Below are 25,610 nucleotides of genomic sequence, written 5' to 3'. Positions count from 1 at the left end.
TCTCTCCCAACTGAGCTATTGTAACGTTTTACGGTACAGAAAATTGTTTGGATTATTTATATATTATATTTGGGACAATTGTTCAGCTATGAGTAAACAAATTGCTTAAAACGAATGCCTCTATTTTAGCCATTCATACAGAGATAATGTCTACCAAATTTCGTTAATATTGAATGGGAGCGAATGATTTATATATATGCCAAAACAATTAGTTTCACCTGGGGAATAACAGCTTGATTTCTCGGTGGTGTTTTTTCTACACTACAAGCGTTCCAATTATATTGACATCAGCAGTTGAAGTCTCACTGAAATAGCAAAATAGCAAAATATCAAAATTTACTGTTGCGTTTGTTCAACCTTTAAATTTCAAATAAAACGGTACACTGACTTAAAAAAAACTGAAAAAAAGAATAATAATAGCTTCCGTTTGGATTTGAACCAACGACCAAGGCATACACAACTTCTGTAGAAGTGTCCTCCACCAACTGAGCTATCGTAACTTTGTATGGTACATTGTTTTTTTTTTTTGTATATTTTAATATTATATTTGGACGCGCTATAAAAAAAAAGAAAACATGTTTAATTACTTGGTCATGATGAGTAAGCAAAACCCTAAGAAATCGGTTTGTTTTAGCTTGTCGTTCAGAGATAATTTCCACCAAATTTAATTCTGCTCTGCATGTCGCAATAATATTCAAGCGTAGCGAATGATTTAAATATATGCAGTTACAGAGCAATGTATGGGCACGTTGCACAGAATTGCTAATTTCTTGACTCTTGAAAGATCCACACCAAAACCAAAAATGTAGGGTTATTAAGAGTCATACAAAGATATTTCATGCCAAATTTGAGACTGAAAGGTGTAATATTCGAGCCGTAGAATTATTTAATCACAGAGATGATTTACATAATTACAGAGCAATGTATAGGAACATCACAGAATCGCAAATTTCTCACCTCTTGAAAGATTTTTATCAAAAACAAAAATGTAGTGTTATTAAGAGTCAAACAGAGATACTTCATGCCAAATTTTGGGCTAAAAGGTGTAATATTCGATCCGTAGAATTATTTAATGGCATTTATTTAATTTTTACAGAGCAATGTATGGGCACGTTGAACAGAATTGCTAATTTCTCGGCACTCGAAACATTTTCATCCAAATCAAAAATGTAGGGTTATTAAGAGTCAAACAGAGATACTTCATGCCAAATTTTAGACTGAAAGGTGTAATATTCGAGCTGTAGAATTATTTAATCGACTTAATTATTTAATTTTATTTATTCTATATCTTGTTTGTGTAATTATTTATTTGTTTGTTTGTTTGTTTATTATTTTATTTCACGTTTAACCAAATAATGTGAACTTTGTTGCTTGCAATGTACCACCTCTTTAACTCGAGTTACCTTTCATCTTCGAATTTCAAAAAATAATAAGATAACTAATATAAATAAATATTTAGATGTAACATCTACCAGTTGAATTTGATGGACGTTACTTTTCAACCCCGTTAAATAAAAACTTTTATTCCCTGAGAGGTCTGCTAACATAATTGCCGGCAACGAAAAAACGCCAGCCTTGATTAGGTAGGATCCCGTGTTATTGTAAAGCGCGGTAAATAGCTTGTACCAGGAGTTCCAACTTGAAAATGAGTCCTTTACTTTTTCAATTTCAGACGTAAATGAGTGCAATGGAAATGTATGCAGCTGTGCCGCGACTGGTCAAATGTGTGAAGCAAAATGTACCAATACTCCTGGAAGTTTTCATTGCTCGTGCGGTAAAGGCTACAGTCTGCTAAGTGGCTCAGTATGCAGAGGTATGATTATCTATATGAGGGGTTATCCCCGCCAAAATTGTTTTTTCATTTTAAGGTAGTGCTCTTCTTTTTATTGTAGCAACTGTCATTTCGCTTTAGTCGTTTCTCTTCCGCGAAAGGCACATTTTGTGAAATTATGCATCAAGTTCTATCAAATATGGTTATGCCGAATTAAGAATGCACCCATCGATGCTCAATTTGAGCAGAATTCAGGAAGCCAAATTCGACAGAATTTGGTCACTCGAATTTTGCGAAATTCAACTCACTGAGCCCTCAAACATCCTTGTCAGCGGTTTTTCTTAAAAAAGAAAAAGAAGCGGTCACTCAGCAAAATCATGGCCGCCACGACGGTAGATTGTGGTGAATTGCGCGCACAGGCAGACAAGTCTCTGAGCTGTGTTTGAGGCCGCGTGACGCAAGCGTCACGATATGCGCTATTTGATCCCATACATTCACTGTCATTTGTAACGATTGACCTCCGCTTGAGTCAACTGATCGTGAGAAATGCTCCATAAAATACTGAATTTCGCATCCTTTCATCCCAAACTTGATCTACTGTAAGCCAGATATATATAAATAAAGTTCGCTTACCTTTCATCTTTTGTGTGATATTTTGTGTTTTTATGGCGTTTTGAGGCCGTTAATTCCTCGATAGTCGTCACCGCCCCCAGCTAAAGTAAGAAAAAAAAAAGAAAAAAAAACTCGCGTTCTTGGGAATTGGTACTGCTCAAGGGCCTTTTGGAGATATAGTTAAAAAAGCGTGTTAAAATAAGATGGTTTCAAGAAGGATTAACGAGTCGGAAGCGTCAAATGAGCCTCTTGGGAGGGTGGATTGATATGGGTTTTTCGTCTGACATGCCGTGCGCTGTGGGATGGGGAAAGGGTTAATTTTGTCGCTGGCGGGCGTAATCTGACCGTTGTTTTCGATTAATTTGAATTTGATATCGGCGTTATGAGCGACCTCTGTGGCTCACATCCTCTGACGATGGCGATTTCGCAGCGAACTTGGAAATTCGCGGCGGCTTTTAAGCGTGTTAGAACCGAGCGATTGCGGTGATTTTTGGCACAGATCTTTGAAAATTACCTACCTTTAACTTGCCCGAGGCTGGATGGCGAGCGACGCGTGGAATTGGAGAAATTGGCCGAAAACTAAGAGGCTGTCGATCTCGGCGGGCCATCGAAGTTGCCAGCCTTGTCATTTTTTCTTACTCTAGCTGGGGGCGGTGACGACTATCGAAGAATTAACGGCCTCAAAACGCCATAAAAACACAAAATATCACACAAAAGATGAAAGGTAAGTGGACTTTATTTATCTGGCTTACAGTAAATCAAAGTTTGGGATGAAAAGATGCGAAATTCACGATCAGTTGATCTGACTCAAGCGGAGGTCAATCGTTACAAATGACAGTGAATGTATGGGATCAAATAGCGCATACCGTGGCGCTTACGTCACGCGGCCTTAATTAAACACAGAGACTTGTCTGCCTGTGATGTAGTGAGATTTTTAGAGGGTGACAACCACGATTCCGATACGTTTGATTATAGTGTTCAGGTTAGATTGGGTGTTAAATGTGCTCGCGAGATACTTGGACACTGAAGATACCAGAGCAAACGCACGTATAATCCACCTCCGTTCGTGAAGCGAGAGAAGCGGTTACCAGCGCTAACGATAATACAAATGCATTTCAGGCAGGTAGTATTTTTACTAATAACTTCGCTTCTGGGTGTTAGTCAACGAACAGTTGAGAGGCGTTGACGTGAATTTAACTTGAATATCAGTACTTCTTATAGCAGTTTAAGTGACCAAGAATTGGATGCAATTATCAACAGTATCCTTACCGATTTCCCTCAGACGGGCTACAAGCGGATGACAGGGTTTTTAAGAGCAAGAGGGATTATTGTCCAACAAAGTCGACGTTCTACGAGAAATTGTAGCTGTTCTTGAGGAACGTTTAACTTTGGCCGTCCACGCTGCCCAGTAAAAATACTACCTGCCTGAAATGCATCTGTACTATCGTTAACGTTGGTAACCGCTTCTCTCGCTTCACGAACGAGGTGGATTATACGTGCGTTTGCTCTGGTACCTTCAGTGTCCAAGTATCTCGCGAGCACTTTAACACCCAATCTAACCTGAACACTGTATAATCAAACGTATCGGAATCGTGGTTGCCACCCTCTAAAAATCTCACGAAATCAATAAGATGAGTACGACGGCATTCGCGCACTTCACCACAATCTACCGTCGTGGCGGCCATGTTTTTGCTGAGTGACCGCTTCTTTTTCTTTTTTTAGAAAAAACCGCTGACAAGTATGTTTGAGGGCTCAGTGAGTTGAATTTCGCAAAATTCGAGTGACCATTCATGGGTGCATTCTTAATTCGGCATAACCATATTTGATAGAACTTGATGCATAATTTCACAAAATGTGCCTTTCGCGGAAAAGAAACGACTAAAGCAAAATGACAGTTGCTACAATAAAAAGAAGAACACTACCTTAAAATGAAAAAAACAATTATGGCGGGGATAACCCCTCATATATCTAAGGGTCTTCATGGGGTTTACCATTACGTGTTTGGGCGCAATATTTTTACATTTCAGTGTAAAAGCCCAGAATGTGTTTGTTTTGTTAACTATAATATAAAAAAATACAGTAATGCAATGAATCCTAAATACTAGTTGAAAATGATTTTAAAACAATACAACATTTAAAGTACAAACGGAAAAGTATTGATAAAATGTTTCATTAACATGCCAAACATCTATTTTATATTATATAATAACCTGAATTCTACGCGCATTTTGATTGGCTCTTACTTATGATCTATCAGAGTACAGACACATGGATGACGTCACGCGGTGGTGTGACTCGCGCGCGTGATCAGAGTTCATAGTCCAAATCAGAGTTGTCGGCAACGTTTTTCAAACTTGCGGGGCCACAACAAAGCAAAAAAGTTCAGCTTAATTACAAATCTTCAGTGAGAAACAATACGCCAAGCATCGTTCACCTTTTGAACCATTTAACTGGGCGAAACAAGCTTGAAGAAGACAGTGAATTATTCGAGAAATTATCCGAAATCTGTATGAAAGTTTGACCGATGTTGTACAGTTGGACGACGCCACGGAAAACAAACGAATTGCGGTTGAACGCTTCGGTTAATGCTATACAGATTTGAACAATTTTCCAAATCGGAATAAAGGTTAGTTTTTTCATTGACTTTCAATTGACCATTTTTCTGTTTATTCAATCGGATTAACAATGCTTCGTGTTAACGAAAACTTAATAGTGAAATCAAAACAACTTAGCTCATCGGTACGGCAGCATTGCTCACACAGAAGTGTGCTGAAGTCTTGTGTTATTATATAAAACAAATAGATTTCATTTTGCCGTGCGTCTGTTCAGTAATAGATCACAGAAGACGTCAAAATGTGGTATGAACATCAGTGACCCACTCGGCTAGCGCCTCGTGGGCCACTTCTCTATTCATACCACATTTTGACGTCATCTGTGATCTATTACTGAACAGACGCACGGCAAAATGAAATCTATTTGTTAATTGTGACACAACTTAAGTAAAGCGCACGCTCTGATTGGTTAATTGAGCGTAAAGAAGTTGCCTATGAGTGGACGCTGATATATATCATATACAACTTAAGTGTGTGCGCTGGTGTGATGCGACATGGCACCGGTAATAATGCAGTAAAAAAGGAAATTGTACTTACTACACGACTTTTCTACTTTTCAACTTTCTTAAAGTGAATGTCATAGATACATATCAATAATACATCACTTGATAGAAAAAAAAAACTTTGATCCCCATGGATAACGTAGGTACTGCACGCGTCACGCTAAATTCAGAGGGTAACCTTAGCACGCGCAGTCGTAATACAAAGAAAATGTAGTACCCCTGAAAGTTGTGCTATGATACAAATGGTAAACGGAACAGCGTGCAACATTGAGAGGTTTGGAGTTATACCGGCGATACTTTACAGGCTTTACGTAGTTTTTTCTATTCAGCAATAGAACTCTATTTTGCACAAACTGAGTGAATTAAAAAATTGAGCATTGGGTAATAATAAAAATCAACTAAATTGATCCAGTCGATTATTTGTTACAGATAACAACGAATGCACCGTAAACAATGGAGGTTGCAGTCACCAGTGTGTTAACTATCCTGGAGGGTATAAATGTTCTTGCCGTAGAGGATTTCGCCTCGTGAACGAGAAAATGTGTAAAGGTATTTGTTACAAGTTACACGCTATTATAACATGAGGCATTTTCTTTCATACTAGCTAAATCAAACACCTTACTACTACTTACAACCGAAGTGTTTATTAACATCAAGATTTTGTTATAAAAACAGCGCGAGCATTGCATAATTGAGTCGTTAATACTTTTTGTGTGATTGTTAGATGTTGATGAGTGTGCTAACAATAATGGATACTGCCAACACACGTGCAAAAACATATATGGAGGCCATCTGTGCAAGTGCAACGAGGGCTTCATGTTAGACACAAATAAAGTGACGTGCTCAGGTAAAGTTAGTAGAGTCTATATAGGCTGTGAAAATTTTAAGAGCATCTGTCTGCAAATACCAAGAATCTCGAGACAGGACATTTATAACGTCGGAAAAGCCCGTTTGGGGAACTTTTTTTTTTTTTCAAAAAAAATTTTTTTACATGTTCGCGCTAGTTTTCTTTTCCTTTTTAAAGGAATCTAGCAAAGATAAAAATGCTGCCCTGTCGAAAACAAGGACTGAATAATGGCGGATGGAGTAAAACGCTAACGCAAAAACAGAATTATTTCAATAATTATATTATTTAATCGGCGATAAATGATGTCCAGAAAATTTCTTTTTTCACTGCACATAGGTTTTAAAACATGACTACAGAATCGTGGTTTCACACATTCATCCAAAATGTACCAAAACATAACCAAAAAAATTATAATGCCTGGTCTCGATGCTTCATATTTTCAGATGTTGATGAATGTAAGTCGTATCATATGCATGGGTGCCAGCACTATTGCAACAATACTCTTGGCGGATACTTCTGCTCTTGTAGAAAAGGTTACCAACTAACTAGCAACAACAGGACATGTACAGGTAAGTTAGATAAACTGCTCCAAACCCTTCCTTTTTAACAGACAATTCCCTCTCTCTTTTTATTTTTAAGTAAGTAAGTAAGTAACTAGGTAGGTAGGTAGGTAGGTAGGTAGGTAGGTAGGTACTTAGGTAGGAATAATGGATGGGTGGGTCGAGTTTGGGTAGGTGTTTGGGTGTTTGGGTAGGTAGGTAGGTAGGTTGATAGGCAGGTGAGCAGGAAGGTACAGTAGGTGGGTAGATGGGTAGGTACTAGGTTGGTAGGTAGGTAGGTTGGTTGGTAGGTAGATAGGTGGGTAGGTAGGGAGGACGGTAGGAAGGTAGGTAAGTTGGTGGGTAGGTTGGTAGGCGGGTAAGTAAGAGTTAGGTTGGTAGGTTGGTAGGTAGGTAGGTAGGTAGGTAGGTAGGTAGGTAGGTAGGTAGGTAGGTAGGTAGGTAGGTAGGTAGGTAGGTAGGTAGGTAGGTAAGTAGGTAGGTAGGTAGGTAGGTTGGTAGGTAGGTAGGTAGGTAGGTAGGTAGGTAGGTAGGTAGGTGGGTAGATAGGTTGGAAGGTAGAAAGGTAGGAAGATGGGTAGGTATATAGGTGGGTAGGTAGGTTTGTAGGTAGGTAGGTAGGTTGGTTAGTAGGTAAGTAGGTTGGTAGGTAGGTTGGTAGTTAGGTGGGTAGGTAGTTTGGTTGGTAGGTAGATAGGTGGGTAGGTAGGTAGGACGGTAGGAAGGTAGGTAGGTTGGTAGGTAGGTTGACAGGTTGGTAAGTAAGAGTTAGGTTGGTAGGTAGGTAGGTAGGTAGGTAGGTAGGTAGGTAGGTAGGTAGGTAGGTAGGTAGGTAGGTAAGTAGGTAGGTAGCTAGGTAGGTAGCTAGGTAGGTTGGTAGGTAGGTAGGTAGGTAGGTAGGTAGGTAGGTAGGTAGGTAGGTAGGTAGGTACGTTGGTAGGTAGATAGGTTGGAAGGTAGAAAGGTAGGAAGGTGTGTAGGTATATAAGTAGGTAAGTAGGTTGGTAGGTAGGTGGGTCAGGCTAAATGGCGTGCGTGGGTGGGTCGTGGGTCGTACGCGTGGGTCGTGGGTCGTGGGTCGTAGCAATTTCGCCGACGATGTAAAGGAGCATTCTGACCAATTTGTTATTTTTGGATACTGTTTTTTATAATTAACCAAAAAATATTTTTCTTTCAATCCTGGCGCACCGTTTCGCTTTTTTACCCTTCTGTCTGCCGGACAGTTTTACGGAAGTGGATCGAACATTGCAAGTATTTGGTTGACCTTGGTGTGCATGCTGCTTGCCGAGAATTTTCTGATCAGCAACGTTTTGGTAACAACCAATTTATTGAACAATTTAATGTACGTAGTTTGTGGTTCTTGACTCTGTGTCGAGTAAATTGATCATGTTATTTATATTTTTTCCAATTTTATCAAGTAAGTGTCGCTAGCCAATATATTCTATAAGTCAAGGAAGTCACGCTAGCTAATATATTCTATAAGCTAGATTCGTGGCTCTTCTATTCTTGGCGATTTCAAGTTAAAAAGATACAACTGCTCGAGTCTTTTTTTTTTAACTTTAAGGGATTTCTACAGAAAACATAAAGGAATTTTTGTTTTCCTATCCATCGCCAATTTTTTATTCCTCTTATGAAAAAAAAAGGAATTGTTTTTTGTTCGTTACCTACCAGTGATCCAATTAGTAGCGTGGGAACGCTTAAGTATGATTGGTTAAAAATAGGTGAAATTTACATGTTTGCTTAAAGCATTTGCAGAAGCATCGTCAAAACTTGCACTGACTAGGACTATAGCGAAATGAACTCTTTATGTTCTTGAAATGACTTAATAATTGTACACCGGTTTTTACATAACAGAGTTTTGTTTCACAAAGCCAAATTGATGTTGCAGAATCCGAACTTGCAGGTTCGCCGGGGCCGAGATTGGCAGGTCAAACGTCGACCGCGGTCAAACGACAAAAACATTCCAAAAACAAGACAAGTACTTCAAAGATAGGGCTTTGATTGTCACAGTTCCAAATTTGATAAATTACCGGTATCGTGACAATTGATTAACTTTTTGGAGCTTTATTTAAAAATTCTACTGTTTGAAAATGGTAATATATTATTGACTTGTCTGCACCATTTTGTCAAAGCACTTTGGTTGAGATGCAAAACATTTGAAAAATAAAAACACTCTAATACCTAAAAAAAAAAACGGGAATATTGATATGTTTACACTCGTCAGCTATTTTATTGATCCTTGCGCATACTAACACTTCAATATGAGCGAAATTACCCAAAGTAGGAAGAAAAGCTGCCTGAGACGTTTGACTGCGGTGAAGGTGCGTCGAGAGTTGACCTCCCGTTATTATTTGAAGCTTGAGGCTCAGATGCACTATCAAAGGTCGCGTTTAATAAAATAAAAGGGACATCCAAACTTGTACTGCCAAGCACGGTAGCGAAATGGACATTCAATATTGTTGAACTGACTAAAGTTATATCGAAGACCATTATTTTAAAATAAAAACGTTTATATGACTTGCAAATATCATGTGAAAGACTTTTTACGCGTAAATATCTCAAAAAAACCCAGTGAAAATATTTTGACACTAATTTCCTTCTGATTCACACAGTGGTCCCTCGTTAAAATTCTGATTTTACACAGATGAAATGACAGCATTACTGATTTGAAGTACCTGATCGGCTTATCAGCCCAACTGAATTTACAGTTGTCCTTGTCGATACAATCGTTGTAAGGGTGTTCTTGTTTGTTTAAGATTTTTCAGTTTTGCTGCGAACTATCGGTAGTCTCATGCAACGTAAAAGGTAAAGGTAATTTATTTTACGTCAAAAGCACGGGGAGTGGTTGCCCAGTCTCCCGAGACAGAGGCTCATGTTAAAAGTGTTTGACATACATGTTAAAAAAAGATTTAAAAACTATATATTAAAAAATACAATATTATTATACTATTAAAATCTTAAAAATATGCGTTAAAAATACAATATTAAAAAACGATAAAAATACAACATGTCTGTAAAAGAATCATTTAAAACAAGAACTGCATTGGCAGCCACCAAAGTTTGTTGTATTAAGATGATTGATAAAAGCTTGAACGTTTGCTGCATTTTGTGCTGCCGGCGGTAATTGATTCCAAATTCTAGAGATGATATAAGAATATGAGCCGTGGACGAATCTACTATTATAAGGGCATTGTTCTACACGACCCACGTAACAGCTCCATCCGAGGTCTTTGAGGATGTTTTGAGGATGTTAAGCATCACACATTTTAGATAAATTTAAAATCAAGAGATAGCTCAGCGACAGCTGGTAACTAGGCTTACACAATAGAAATCCGCAGGGGCGGGGCGGGGGGACGCTATTGTGAAATGGCATGTGAAACAGCAAAAATAATGAATTTGATGTGTCAATTACGCACGACCCACGACCCACGACGCACAACGCACGACGCACGACGCACGACGCACGCCAATTAGACAATCTCTAGGTAGGTTGGTAGTTAGGTGGGTAGGTTGGAAGGTAGGTAGGCAGGCAGGTAGGTAATTGGGTAGGTAGGTAGGTAGCTTGGTCGGTTGAGAGGTAGTTTGGTAGGTAGTAGGTAGGTAGGTAGGTAGGTAGGTAGGTAGGTAGGTAGGTAGGTAGGTAGGTAGGTAGGTAGGTAGGTAGGTAGGCAGGTGGGTAGGTAGGTAAGTAGATAAGTGGGTGGGTGGGTGGGTGGGTGGGGAGGGTTTAGGTAGGTGTTTAGTTGTAGGTACAGCTTTCGTTATAGTGTCAGTGGATCCACTTCAGCGAAACTGATTGTGGACATTTCCTCTAAAGCTAAAATTGAATTTACACCAATGGGAATAAAATGTATTCATATCAGAATTTACAAGCGTCACAATTTCCCTCTATCATTAAGCAAAGGTCAATTATTCTGAGATTGTCGGTGAATAATTAATGGTAAACTAACCATCAGCATTTCTTGTAGATGTCGATGAGTGTGCTCCCCGCAACATAACTGGCAGTAACGAAACAGCCACGCGTTCTGCATGTCATCACATTTGTTCGAACGTCGAGGGAAGCTTTTTGTGTTCTTGTAGGAAGGGATACGTGTTGATGTATGACAAGAAACAGTGTAAAGGTGAGCTGTCTTTATTCCTAAAAGTGATGAACATCTTGACCATTGTTATGCAGACATATTGTGTTATCCTTTTTTTCGTCTTTTTTTTCGGATGGTTGATAAACTCACTTATGGTTAGGTTTGCCTTTTTTCTTGACATAGAAACATCAATTCAGTTTTTCGACTGAGTTCGCTTAAAATTCAATAGTAGTGTAAATAGAACTTATAGGCTTTGTCATGTTGTTACTTTCCCTTCAGATGTTGACGAATGTCAGATTGGAAGCCATTCCTGCGAACATAACTGTCACAACACTGATGGCGGCTATCGCTGTACGTGTAAATCAGGCTACAAACTATCATCTGACGGGAAAAGATGTAAAGGTACGCAGTAATTTTCATTTTTTTTACGCGAGACTGATAATATAAGTTCATGTAAGTTTAATGATTAAACCTTTTTTTCCTTTTTGCTTGCGGTTTTCCAGTTAAGCTGTAAGATGGAGAGCTTTAACATCACCTTTTGATTTAAAATCTGTATCTTAGATAAATTACTGAAAAATGAACTATTCTATTAAGATATGTTTTCGTGCGTAAAAACGTGACTGTTGTGATTGACATAGATACAGATTGTGACAAAATCGACCTCAGGGGGGAATAGACATAAGGATATTTATCACTAAGGGACGGACCATTATTTTCTTGGAGGGGGGGGGGATGAAAAACTTCCTCTGCAAACTTTTTTTTTTTTAGTTTATGCACCTCTGCAAACATTTTTTATGTTCGAAATTCTAACTATTTTTTGTTATACGTATCGTGTTTGCAAACAATTTATTTTGTCTTTTTAGGCCCTGCAAACAATTTTTTCAACATTTTTCATCCCCTCCCCCAAAAAAAAATAATAATAATGGTCAGTCCCTAACGGCATATCACGCTGTGAGGCCTTGAGAGGCCGATTTCGTCGAACCCGTAATCTTTATTGTAGCTCTATCTGTTACGTATACCAAGGAAAGCAATGGTCGAACTTTGGAGGATTTTTCTACACTTCAGTACAACGCAAGAAACAAATAAGTTACCGTAAATTAATGTGCTGGAAATTCTGTAGCGATTTGACCAATAACATGAAAGATATTGAGCATCAAGCGAGATGCACACGAGAATTGTTTCCAGCGCTATACTTGGAAATATTTTAATAAAGTACACTGGTTCGAAATTTTCGCTCACCGAAATCACTTCAAATCGGTCTGAGGAGTTGGAAAACAACAAAGAACACGACACAGCAACTAAGTGAATTTTATTCATAAAGCATTCGAATCTATATGCCTATTAGCAAAATCGTTCTATTTCATTACACAACCTTGCAAAACGAGTCTTCTTAGATCACTGTCGTTCGTGTTGGTAGCTTGGGCTGCCTGTGATAATAATGATGATTAAATGTTTCCACAGCTCAACCTTGTGAAGAGATCCATCCACCATGGCAAGGCAATATGACGTGTTCTGGAATAGTCACTGATGCCAACTGTACGTTCTCTTGCAATCCTGGATATGATTTGGTTGGATCTAAGTTTAGATCTTGCTTATCATCTTCAAGTTGGAGCGGAAACCAGGCTTCGTGCAAAGGTAACTCGCACCCCATACATGTGAGATAATTGGTATCCACCGCTTTTTTCGTCTTTGCATTTCCAAAAAAACTCATTTAATTAAATATTTTGTTTTTCATTTCTGTTAGCAAAGCACTGCAGGAAATTGACCACCACTCGTGAGAATGAAACTCTTTCAGTTCCTTGTTTTACGTCCCTCGGTTCAACTTGCTACTTTGGATGTCGTCCAGGGTTCGTACTCACTGGAGACAGACAAGCCAACTGTAGCCTCAGTGTAAAAGGTGACGCAGTTTTTTGGAACATTGGGCAGTTTTCTTGTGAAGGTAAGCTTGTCATCGGTCAATGGAGATTGAAGTCAGCATATAGGCACAATCCTTGTTATTAAACAGCTCAAAAAGTACATCCTTCATCTTCAAACGTAACAGTTAGAATACCATTACATGAGTCGGGTGTTTATTCTAGTTGCGGGAGGGGGGGGGGGGGGTAGAAAACAACCATCGCATTTGTTTATTTATATAAATTCTGTAAATTTTGGAGACTAAAATCAGTGGTTCAGGTAGGATTCAAATCCACGACTTCGGTTGACTGGTCGACTGCTCTACCATATTAGCTACAACCCTGTAGCTCAGATGTTAGAAAACTGTTCCCATCCTGGCTCTGAAGGTCAGTAACTCAACTCTAGGGTCGTAGGTTCGAATCTCACTTGAGCCACTTAGTGGCTAGAATTTACAGTGCATCCTCCCCGTAGGACACAGTTTTAAGCTAGACGTGTTTGTTCGGGCTAAGATTCCATTTTTGCTTAAATATTTTAAAAAAAACTCATTAATAATTCATAACGAAAATAAAAAAGAAATTAATGTTGAATGAGTGTCTTTATATCTGATAAAGACACGGCTAAACTTTACGTCCAATTTTCTAGGCCAAAATAAACCCAAATCTAAATATAAGTGCAAGAATGAGTTGATCTACATCAGAAGCTTTTTAAGCCGTTCAATAAATTGGCAGTTTGTGTTTTATCACCTCTTAAAACACTCGGCTGCGCCTCGTGTTTTAAACTTGATAAGACACTGCTGCTCATTTATTAAACATTACTTATACAACTTGAGATTAAACAAGCAAAGTTTTAATTCACATCAATTAAAAGGTCTAACGTTTTTTTTCTTATTCATTTCGAGAAGACCGTATTTCTAATACTAATAAACCGTTTTGTTTGACTTTTTTTATTTTATCTTTTTTAATGATAGAGGTTTATACTTGTAAGCCAAATCCATGCAGAAATGGTGGAAAGTGTTTGGCCATGAGCGAGGACAATTTCATTTGCAGCTGTGAAGACACTGGATATAGAGGTGATCTCTGTGAAATTGGTGTCATCACCACGCCGATCTTTCCAAAGCTACGCTGCAATATTAGTTCCAAGGCTCTTCCTATCGTGGCACGTCCATCAACACGCCTGAAAGTGTCCTTTAAATCGCAAGATGGAGTTATATTCGACCCAGAATCAACTGAAATACAATTTCCAAACAAAAAGGCAACGTTTAGAGTAGAAGCAGCAAACCCAGGAATTAAAGCAGTAACTTACATCCTCGAGGGGGAAAATACAGTTGATTTCGAGACTCCTGGAAGAAGCGTGCTTTTTGCTGCACCAGAACTCCCCAACCACGCCACAAAACCATTTCTTCTCAAGGGAGAGTTGCCTGTAGGCTGCGAGGAACAAGAAACACAGGAACACTTATCATGTAAACTAAGTCTATTATCTACTGCACCATGGATGGGGACCCCTCGATCTACCAATGGTGTCGTCCATTTTGCAGTTACCAATAACCAAACTATTCCACTGTCACTGATTGGCTTAAATCTTACAGAACTTCGTGCTTCACGGGATAAGATGATTGAGACTGGCATTGCTAAGGCGTCCATGTCCGAGAAGTTTTCACTTTCCTATCAAAGAAATGGCAAGTGTTACTCAAGAATTGCAGATTCGAATAACCTGCTTGAACTAATCGAGAATGACGCATTTGTCTCATCGTTTATGCAAGCCATTTCAGCAATGGCACCAGAATGGCTTACACTAGCTGTCAGTGAGGCCAACGAGTATTTTGATATTGAAAACATTGCTGTCACCCTTGCATCTGATTTGGAACACTGTTCAGGGTTTCCGTTACATGGAGAATCAAGCCTGGCCTATTATCGTCCTGCCGTTAACTACAAAATGCGTGTTTCTCAAAACGACGTATCTTTGTTCGCTGACGGAAGAACCTGTTTTGCCATTAATTTCTGCAAACCTGGTTTGTTCATCAGCTTCCCCAAACAACAGGCTGGTCTCTTGACATCTACTCTGAATGTGTTTCGAGACATGAAGGACTGCTGTGGGATCGATCTTTCCGTAGATTCAATTGGTTTTCTTAACGAAATGGAAACTTCACATTTTGTTAATGGACTTATTTGGAATGGAATGAACCTGCAAAAGTTGTCGTCTTTCAGCTACAATGCGTGGTTAAAAGGAAGCCTCGACTGGAGAATGGAGATAGCTAAGTTGCTCTTTGTGACATTTAAGATAACTGGTGAGACCATAATCACATCTAGGAATATCGATATGGTAAGTATTTTGACTGGGGCATAAGTTTATGTGGCTCTTCCATTAATGTTTGTAAAGTTAACTAAAAGCAAATAATTTTAAAACAATTTCCAAACTGCAAGGTAAATAGCCTCCCGCGCAGCCGTTTTTAGAAAAAACGATGCTACCAAAAACGGCTGCGTGGAAGACTACGTGGTTTATACCCAAAAGTTCACTTCTTAGTTCTGTCACTTTCATATTTTGGTATTTTAGCAGCTGGTGAATGGCTTTGAATGAAACATTTCTTTCGAAAGTCCATGATACATACTGTTAAAAAATGTATGTCCCCGGTCAGAAATCTCGTTATTCCACTCTTAAACTGACGGCGCTGTTTCTGAGTGTATCAGCTGTCAATGAATTAACTACACATGTAATTTTTATTAATTTTTCAACAGCTGTTTACCGATCGTATGTCTCGACGCATGGAGATGCAGTTTAAGGGAAAAGCGTCTGTGAACATTACTGGAAGAGCACTGAGAAAAGACTTTTCTGTGGAACTAAGTTCATCTACGGTCAATGGAACAGCCGTCTTGGGAGGTAGGATGTGATTAAAACGTGAATTGCAACTAAATATATTCCCTTTTTACAGACTTTTTTCAAGTGTTTCGTACGCCTGTCCCATTTCTACTTGATGTGCTTCATCAAAAAAGAGTAATTCACATAGCAGCGGAATCTCTTAGCTTTTTTCACAACCTCTGTTATGGTATTTACCATAATTTGGCAAATTTTTCGGATATTGTATTGACCTTACCTTAGATTTCTGAAGAGTAATCGTCTTCCCTTTACATCACGCAACGCTTCTCTTGTGAAGAGGAGCGTTGCTTGACGACACCAAATGGTTAGAGCGCTTGCCCGCAGATAGGGCGGTCCGAGTTTGAGCCCTGGGCGGGGTTATGTTTTGTGTTACTCGGCTCTCTCTACCCTTTTGTATAAATGGGTACCGGTGAACTAAAGCTGGGGGGGGGGGGGGGGAGGGGATCCTGCGATGAACTAGCATCCCATCTAGGGAGTAGTAGAAATACTCCTTGTTCCTTCTGGTTACAAAAACTGGGAAAAGTTCCGGCGAGATGGTCCACTGGCCTCGAGGTAGACTTAACCTTTTTATGCCTTACATTTTGTTTCTGTCAACATTAGGAGAGACAACATGCAGCAACAAAGTCCAAGGCATCTTTATCACGCTGGAACGATCTGTCGGCAGCCTGTTGAAAAATAGTCCTCTTTCAACATACATTCTGCACAGAGAAAATGAACCAGTTCGCTTGGCAATTTTCGTGTCTCTCAACGGAGGCAGGCAAAACAAAATTCTTAACATCAGAAAAATTGAACGCTTTCTAAACGACCTTCGTTCTCTAATTCCAAAGGTAAAAGCCATCCTCCGGAAAGCAAACTTGATTTTACCATCTGTTAAAGGGATTATTGAAGGTTCTTTGGAGATTACACACGAACTAAATGACTTAATACAAGAAATGGAGTTGGTGATTGGTGAAAGAATAAACGTTGCACGGGCCGTCACTCTTCTGAACCAAATACACAGCAAGATCGAATACTTAAGAAAAGTCATAGACGTTGTAACCCCAATGACCTTTTCGAGCAATGACTTCTCCCTACTACGCATGATCTTCGAAATCCAGCGGGTAGGCTTCCCAAGACCTTTAGATCTCAGCCTTGGAGGTGAACAAGTAAAGACAAGCTTGCATGGAATAAGCTTTTATCTTCACGGGAACAAACTTTGCATAAGACAATTGTGCTTCAATGACTTAAACACGACAGTTGACTATCTTGGTGAAGGAAACTGCTTTTCGAAAGCGTCTCATTTGTCAAAGTTCCTCGCCAAGGGAAAAGTTCTGAAAGAAATACTGTTAAGTAATGGAAACATTTTGACACTTCCAAAAGGACAAATCATAGAAATGGTCTTTCCAAGAGACTCTGATATAGTGTCAGCACGCTTTGTAGGAGAAATTCGATTGTTTGAGATTAGTCAATTCGTAAACGTTACCTTAGACAAGAAGCAGCTGTCGCTTGAAATACAGGGAGAAATTTTTAATAAATACATGGCAAATATGAAAGTCATAGCAAACACTAATCACGCTTTGAATTGGAAATCGTTGAGCTTTAAAGTTGATGGGAAAATGATGAACTCTTCTTTGCTTTCAACATCCCTTCAGGCAAGGGTTGCAAAGTTCGCCAGGCATCTAGCACAGAAAGCTGCAAAAAGAGTGCAAAACTGTGAAAAAACTCTTCTGCGTGCAAAACAAAGAGCAGAATCTACAAATAATTTAGTGGAAGAAAAAACCTCGAATTTGGATAAAGCCCGAAGAGAAAGGCAACAAAAAGATTGGCAACTCCAAAACATATACAACAGGTATAAAAACAAAAAAGCACAACTCAACTCCTCCTTGGTACAGTTTGTAGGGTTAATGAACAACGAAACATGTGACATAAAAAATTGCAGCTACATCGCGACCAACACTTGTATACCTGCCGTATGTCTAGATGAAGTAAAAGTAAAATATACTGTGCCGAACTGTAGAAAGAAAGAAAAAGAGTTTGAAGTGGGTGAGCTGGTTCAAGTTCAAACACAAGAGGTGGAAACAATCCCAGTATATAAAAACAAACGCTATTCCACCTGTGGAGGAAATTTATTTCGTCGTTTTATTAACATTTTCTCTGGCTGCCATACTTACAAAAGAAGGGTACGTGTTGGTGTAAAGAACATAATACATGATGTAACGAGGAACGTGATGCAAAGAAAAACAGTAAAAATCGACGAATTCGAGTGTGGTCAACCAACGATAAAGTCTGTCATTTCCGGTTATAAAGAGCCCAGGGAATGCTGCAAAAATGTCAACGAAAAGATAGAAGTTCTAGATCCTAACTGCGTAACCCATAACTTAGATTGTTCAAATGAAATGTTAAGGCTCAAAGATGAAATTAAAATATCCAACGAGACCTTATTTGAAGAATTTCGCGCTATGGAAAACGAAGGAAAGCTGGCCATTATAGCTCAACTAGAAGCCAACAAGGCCAGAGTAAACTTCGATGTGGCTGCGAAGCAATTAGAGCTCGCTCGTGCTCGTCTAAAGCAAAATGAATTTGCCAAGGAATCGGTTAATCTCACACGAGTAATGCTACGTGAAAAACTGGGACTAAATCTTGATGAAAAAATTAAGAATCTTGGAGGTAAAGCGCTTGTCACCGTGGAAAGCCTTGAATTTTCCGTGTCAATGACAAGGTCGTCGGCAAGAAGGCGGTTTCCGCTAACAGCGTATGTAAGAACATTTGAAGGTTTAAACAAAGCAATTCAGGTTTCGATGGATTTTGGAAAAGAAAACGATTCTCTAGAATTGGCATCAAGACATATTGTTGAGACCCTCTTTGGAACATCCCGTTCAAGAAGACGAAGGTCCGCCGGGCAACAGTTCCTTGTGTCCAAGACAAATGAAAATGCTAGTTTATTGCCTGAAGGAAACGAATGCCTTTTTTCGCACCAAGCTCGTATTTTCTTTGCTGATATCGTTGAATCACTGCTTTTTGCCATCAAAAGTAAGTTGAATTTTGACGAAGCCATGTCTTCAGGAATAAGAAGCTTAGAGAAACTTCTTACCGTAAAAGACAACACCGATGAGTTTTCTTCAGGCACACGGCAGCAGATTGGTGACGCCTTCAGCGATATCATTCAATCTCTGAAAGACGCAACAGGATTGGAGCGCAACAGGATGGGAACGGTTTCGTGGAACGACACTTTAGAAGATGTGCGTGGATTCTTAGATGTCTTATCACGGGAAAAGAACTTTACAGAATGTTCAGGGGTTCAGGATTGTACTGACTTTTTCTTTGACCGCTTAGAAGAGATGTATGAAATGGAATATCACCCAAGAGCAATGGAAATAAAAATGATGCTTCGATCGTTAAAGACGATCATCAGTAGTATGCTGAAAGAAAATTATGAATTTTCTACCCTGGAGGACATGATTTCGCAAGCAAAGGTACTCGTCAATAGTAGCGCTGATGACGTTATACTTTGTGGGAAGAAACCAGAAATTGAGAAGAATTCCCCGGCACATGTCATAGCAATACTCGGTGAAACTTTCAATTTGGTATGTGAAGCTAAAAGCACGTTAGAGGTGGAGTACTTGTGGATAAAGAATAGCCAGCCATTAGAAGAAACAAACAGCACCATACTTCAGCTACGAAATGTCACCAAACAAAGTGAGGGTGCATACAAGTGTCAAGCTTCAAATAGAAGAGGTAGTACTATGTCCAATGTCACAATTGTGGAAGTGCATCAAAGGCCAAGTATCACAAAACAGCCACAAGATGCCCAGGGGCTTGTTGGAGACGAAATATTTTCAATGGTCTGCAACAGTACCGGATTTCCTCGACCATTTACCGAGTGGTTCTTTATTCCCATGAACACAGAGAACCGTAAAGTTGTCCGCGTGAAGACAGCAGCGCAAGTTCTTCGACTGTCCAACCTGACAACAGCGAACGCTGGTTTTTACTACTGTAACGTGTCCAATATTCATGGAACAGTTCAAAGCAAAAAGGCAAGATTAGATGTTTTAAGATTTGCTCCAGGTATTCCAAGAATTGCAGTGAGTCTGAAGTTGAAACAATGCATGTCTGCTTCATCTTCAGGAAATAACAGTTCACATTGTAAAGCCAATACGTCAAGTAAATCTAAGCAAGTCGATTCCGCAGCTTTTGATTACTTTATTCGAAAAATGTTTGAGCGCGTAAACTGGCCATTGGAAGAGGTAAAAAATAAACACTACAAACCTTTTTCCGATGCTTCAATTTCGTTTGTTGTTAATGGTGACAATGTTTCCATACCAGAGGGGAAGAAGCTTGAAGCACTATATAGCTTCTCACAGTCGAGACGACGCTTGGGAAACAGCTTGAAGAAACTTTACTTCGCCTTACAGGAAGAAAGTATGAAGTTCAAATGGAAAAATGTGACAATCTTTGGTGATGCGGAGAGCCTTGCTGTCGAGTTCCTTCCACAATGGTGTCCAATTGGAAAGCAACGCCATGAAAATGGATATCTTTGTGGTAAGTGAACGTTCTCTGATACTCCATTTATATAATTATATTAAAATCACTTCGTTGTGAATAATCCAGTTTTTGTAAAGATCGATCGAATTGGCAAAAAAGGTCTAAGAAAAGTGTTTTCAATATAATACCATTCACTTCCGAAAGAGGACCAAAGGCTTATTATTAGGTTAAAAGTAATGAACTGGCACGTAACCGGCATCCGTCGTTAGAATTATGAATGTAGGTGATATTTTGGCGAGCACAGAAAAGGCTTAAGGTTCTTCTCGTGGGCCTCGTGGTGCAGCCGAAAACATCTTCAGCTTCTTGAGCTCTCTTAAAACTCCAAAATCCATTCATACCTCGAGAGACCCATAGAGCAAAGCACCAAACAAAAGTTATATACGCTAATGTTAGTGGTTTACATCGAGTGCATGTGGAATTAATAACGGCTGTGCTATAGTTTCTTTTGCTGGAACTCTCTAACATAACGATATGTATCGCAAAATAAGTTCAGTCTAGTCATCAAATAGGCACTTTGTTTGATAGGAGGGGATTTATTAGCTGAAGGCTTATGCATCTAAGATTTGGGGGACCTAGAGGGATGGCTTATTTTCGGAGGTTTTAAGGTTATACGCAGACTACTCTGTTTATTTTATAGTTTTATTACAAACAAATGACGCACTTCTCTTCTTTTTAGACGCACGCGTTAGAAACTATTAATTTTATTGTGCATTGTGTTCTTTTCCTTTTAGTTTATTGTTTGCCTGGTCACTATGGAGCGGCAAATGGAACCTGTCTAACGTGTCCTGTCGGCACATATCAGCCAGATGAGGGACGCAGTAAATGTGTCAAGTGCCCATTCCGAGTTTCTTGGACAGAACCAGGAGCAGTCCGAGAATCTCAGTGTGTCGATATATGTGAGTTTAAAAATTAATATTTTTAATGAAGGACCTTTGAAGAAATATCTTTAAAATCCAGTGTTATTTTGTTTTAAGTCATCTAAACCAATTGGGGTCTGAGCCCTATGTAGGTTGGTTTTCTTTTGATTTTGCCATCATTTACCTAGGTAAAATGCGGCGTTCACGTGATTGAAATTTTTACTGCGGTTAAAACAAAACCTAAGGAAACACCTCTCGTGTGAAAGCACGGGGTCAGTCTTCCCGAGTCTTCCAGTCTTCTTCTTAACCCTCGGACGTACAAGCAAACTCATACCCCCATCATCGTACAAGGGGGGGGGTGGATGGAACCCCTCCCCGGAGTTTTCGTTATATTAAGGCGTAGCGAAATTATTTTGCTCTGACAAGAAAGCCCTTAGCTTACTCTACAAGATGACATATTTTTTATTGGCTGTGGCGTCATATGACGTCACGTGACGTCATAAGAGCCGCCATCTTGGATCCGCCATCTTGGATTTCAACATTTTCTTAGAAAGTCACAAAATAACAAAAAATGATGCAAAATCAAGCTAGAATGCTTATGGAATGTAAAAAAACACAAATCTTGCACTTCTGTTTTAAAAAAACTGGAAAAAATCAAGAAAAATGTTAAAAATGACGATTTTTGGCAAGACCTGCTTGTATTTATGATGTTGCCATGGCAACGTCATATACCATGGGCACATGGTTGACATATCAAAATTTCTGCAAAGGATGAATGAACAGCTACCGAAAGTTTCAGCATTGTAAGGTAAATGCTTTTTTCAAAATTTGGAAAAAACCTTACGGGGGGGTGGCATCCACCCCCCCCCCCCCCCTTGTACGTCCGAGGGTATAGCCCGAGTGCAAATAATAAAAACTGCTTTATGTCCATTTCACATTTTCGCTTAGAGATATTAATATCCCTGCAAACCATGTGTGCCCCAAAAGTTAAAATATATTTTATCTAAAATAAAACAGATTTTATCTTCTCCACAAAGGCACCCTCCCAGACAGTTTTAAATCGCCGTTGTGAAAAAAGGTGGACCGTTACTGTACTTTCAACCACTTTTTATTACCCGTGAGGACTCACGTAATGCTTTCGTTATTTTGTAGAATTAAGTAAGCAAATGCACTTATCTTCTTAACCCTCGGACGTACAAGGGGGGGGGGGGGGGGGGGGGGCCCATAAGGTTTTTTCCAAATTTTGAAAAGAGGATTTAATCTACAATGCTGAAACTTTCAGTAGCTGTTCATTCATCCTTTACGGAAATTTTGATATGTCAACCATGTGTCGAGGATATTTGACGTTGCCATGGCAACGTCATAAATACAGGCAGGTCTTGCCAAAAATCGTCATTTTTAACATTTTTCTTTATTTTTTCCATTTTTTTTAAACAGAAGTGCAAGATTTGTTTATTTTTACATTCCATGAGCATTCTGGCTTGATTTTGCATAAATTTCCGTTATTTTGTGACTTTCTAAGAAAATGTTGAAATCTAAGATGGCGGATCCAAGATGGCGGCTCTTATGACGTCATGTGACGTCATATGACGTCACAGCCAATTAAAATTATGTCATTTTGTAGAGTAAGCTTAGGGCTTTCTTATCAGTGTAAAATAATCTCGCTACGCCTTAATATAACGAAAACTCCAGGGAGGGGTTCCATCCACCCCCCCCCTTGTACGATGGTGGGGGTGTGAGTGAGTTTGCTTGTACGTCCGAGGGTTAAATTGTTTTCTTTGCTTCTAAAGCTATACCATGTAGACGACCCGAGATCGCAACTCAATACGCCCAAGCACCAAACGGATTCAAAAGTCTCTATCGCAGCGGTGAAACTATTGAGTTTGGTTGTGAACCTGGGTACAGAGTTGTAGGAAATGGAACTCAACAATGCAACGAAGGGAATTGGACGACGATTGACTTTTACTGTGAAAGTTAGTATATGAAATTGTAAAGTATTCATCGAGATGGACTTTAGAGACTATTTATTATATTTATATTGTATTTTTTTATTATTCATTGTCTCTGAAAAGTCCCCATGGGGAGTTGACAATAAAATTTGTATTCGTATTTGTATTAGGTGAAAGCCTAAACAATGAATTTATAATTCTATAACTAAATTTGTCCTCTCCTCTTTTTACCTTCTGTAAATATCCACCACCTCCTTTTACTCAAAACGTGATCAAATTAAATACTAAAAAGGTGAGATTTTTTTGATGAATCATTTAATCCATCATTTTGCATAAGATCAACGAACCATGCATTAAGCATTTCTACTGCTAGTCTATAGATCCGACATTGTCATCTCAGAGAAACTATCGTTAAAAGACCAGGCTTATTTGTTTGGAAATAAGTTTCGCTAATGCAAAGCTATCTATTCATTTAATGCAGAAACCTGCTTTCCACCCTGGACTGAGTTAAACAAGCGTTGTTACTTGGCAATAGAATCGTCAGCACACAGATGGAAAGACGCACACGCCAAGTGTCTGAAGCTTAAATCGCATATGGTGACGATATCTTCTCAGCAAAAAAATGAGTTTACAGGTCTACTTGCGAAGGTATGTGCTTCGTTATCCATGCAAAGTACATGCATAATCCAAAAATGCTTTATTATAATATATTTCAATAACACAACTCTGGTTGTTGGAAAAGATTTCAGTGTGTTCAATTTTGAGAAAAAGTTACAATTATAACATGACAAAAAACACAGTGACTCGTTTAAGGAGGGCACGTGGTCGCTTTTAACAATTAGAAATTTACTAGATTTTTTTGTTAAGTCAGGGGCGGCGGCTTAATATATAATGGTAAGGTGCTATACTTTCGGCAAATAGCTTTGGAGGAGGTTGTAAATTTTGTGTTCTTGGGCGATACAATTTACTGAAAAGTCGCTCTTCTTAAGGCATCTATTCACCCAGGATTATAGATGGGTACTTCAGAATTGTGAGTGAAAACTGAAAATTCCACCGTTCTTCCACAGTTAACGTTTATGACGTTTTCACGATAGTCGTGAAATGTAGTCTTGACCAATTGAAATTTGAGAAGTAGTTAAAAAAACATTCTTTCCTTGAATGATAGTTTTCCTGAGCAACATTCTCATGTCATTGTTCTGTAACAATTTTGCATAAATTTATGGCATGTCATAAAAAATAGAGAAATCTAAATTGTACATTAAAGTTGGAGGCTTTAATGTCGTTTAACGTCACAACCATCTTAACTGGTATTGACAAACACTTTACTTTTAGGGCAAGCACAATGCTATCTGCCCATGAATACATATGGTGGTGGTGTTAAGTTCTAATCGGTTTTCTTTTTCACAGGAAAGCACTTTTCTATTGTTTTCAGTACCCTGTTCCTTAATTTTAACCCCACAGTAATTTTCTAATTCTAGGCTTATCTCGAGGAGAAGGAAATGATACAAGTTCAGATGTGGCTGGGGCTAAGGAAGATGTACGCTAAGGGTCCATTTCAATGGGTGGACGGGAGCCCCTTGGAAGGCTACACTAACTGGGCTCCGGGCGAACCAAACAACGGCAATGGTCGCGAGTTATGCGCCGAGATGTTGGTGTCTAAAAAATACTGGCTGAACAAGTGGAATGATGTGGACTGCGATGGTTCAGGTTACCAACCAATCACCGTTTGCGAGAAAGCCTTGCGAGAGGGCGATTAAAACAAGGTTGATATACAGAAATGATCGTATTGGACTTTCCCAAACACTTTTCAAGGCTCTATATTTACCGCTAATGTAGATAACTGTTATATTTTATACAGTAGACTCCCGATTTCTCGAAGCAATTTTCTTTTTCCCCTGGAGATTGGAGAAATCAGGACTTTACCCAGTGTTATACCTTACGAACCAGAAGCATATTACCTATGCTTCTCTTCGAACTCTTCGGGTTTTGCTCTTTTTATCACTTTAAAAAAATGTATTACTTTTTAAGTTGTAATTAAAAATTACCAGAAGGAGTCCTTGATTACAGTTTAAAAGCATGCACCTGATCCAAGTCATTCCTGTCATTGCATTGTATTTAGGGTTAGCCAAATACTAGTCTGAAAACGGAAGTATAAGGCGTTTTTTTTTTTCACTAAAAAGTAAAATAAACTGGCAAAAAGTTTTAAAAACACTTAACCATTTGTAATCCGCCAAAACTTTCAAAAGTTCTAGCAACAATCGGCAAAATCCATCACTGTAAAAAAAAGAATTACTAACAATGACGTGTTTTACGGTTCGTTCAGGGCAAACCACATTATACCTACTAGAATAGACGAAACGAGTTACTTGAACTTTTCAATCTCACCACTTTCTCGCGCTTCTATACATGTCAGCCTTAAATTTGGAAAAGTGTTTGGTATTAGACGCAACCGTTACTGAAAGTTTTGACTTTGAGTCTCTTTGAAGAATTATTTTAAATGATTTGTGATTCAAGAAATAATGATTTAAGCATTTG

The 25,610-nt window shown here is 39.0% G+C and overlaps 1 protein-coding gene across 1 annotated transcript; it reads left to right on the top strand.

Annotated features, from left to right (window-relative positions):
* Positions 1-596: 596 nt before the first annotated feature.
* Positions 597-25,052, top strand: LOC144644891 (uncharacterized). Its single transcript, XM_078504450.1, has 16 exons — positions 597-600; positions 1,673-1,813; positions 5,928-6,047; positions 6,223-6,345; positions 6,789-6,914; positions 10,874-11,026; positions 11,264-11,386; positions 12,446-12,619; positions 12,729-12,923; positions 13,845-15,196; positions 15,610-15,751; positions 16,349-20,266; positions 21,001-21,165; positions 22,917-23,099; positions 23,557-23,723; positions 24,554-25,052. Exons 1-16 carry the CDS (start codon positions 597-599, stop codon positions 24,830-24,832), a joined length of 7,365 nt encoding a protein of 2,454 aa, XP_078360576.1. The 3' UTR covers positions 24,833-25,052.
* Positions 25,053-25,610: the final 558 nt, after the last annotated feature.

Source organism: Oculina patagonica, chromosome 1 (assembly GCF_052425735.1).
Source record: "Oculina patagonica isolate OP01 chromosome 1, crgOcupat, whole genome shotgun sequence".
NCBI lineage: Eukaryota > Metazoa > Cnidaria > Anthozoa > Scleractinia > Oculinidae > Oculina > Oculina patagonica.
The sequence above is the reverse complement of the archived record's forward strand: the minus strand, read 5'-3'. Positions and strand labels throughout refer to the sequence as shown.

Coding starts and splice junctions, on each gene's coding strand:
- LOC144644891 (XM_078504450.1), top strand. Junction 6,915..10,873: donor CAACAACAGGACATGTACAG/GTAAGTTAGATA, acceptor CATTTCTTGTAG/ATGTCGATGAGTGTGCTCCC. Junction 23,100..23,556: donor GATTGACTTTTACTGTGAAA/GTTAGTATATGA, acceptor CATTTAATGCAG/AAACCTGCTTTCCACCCTGG.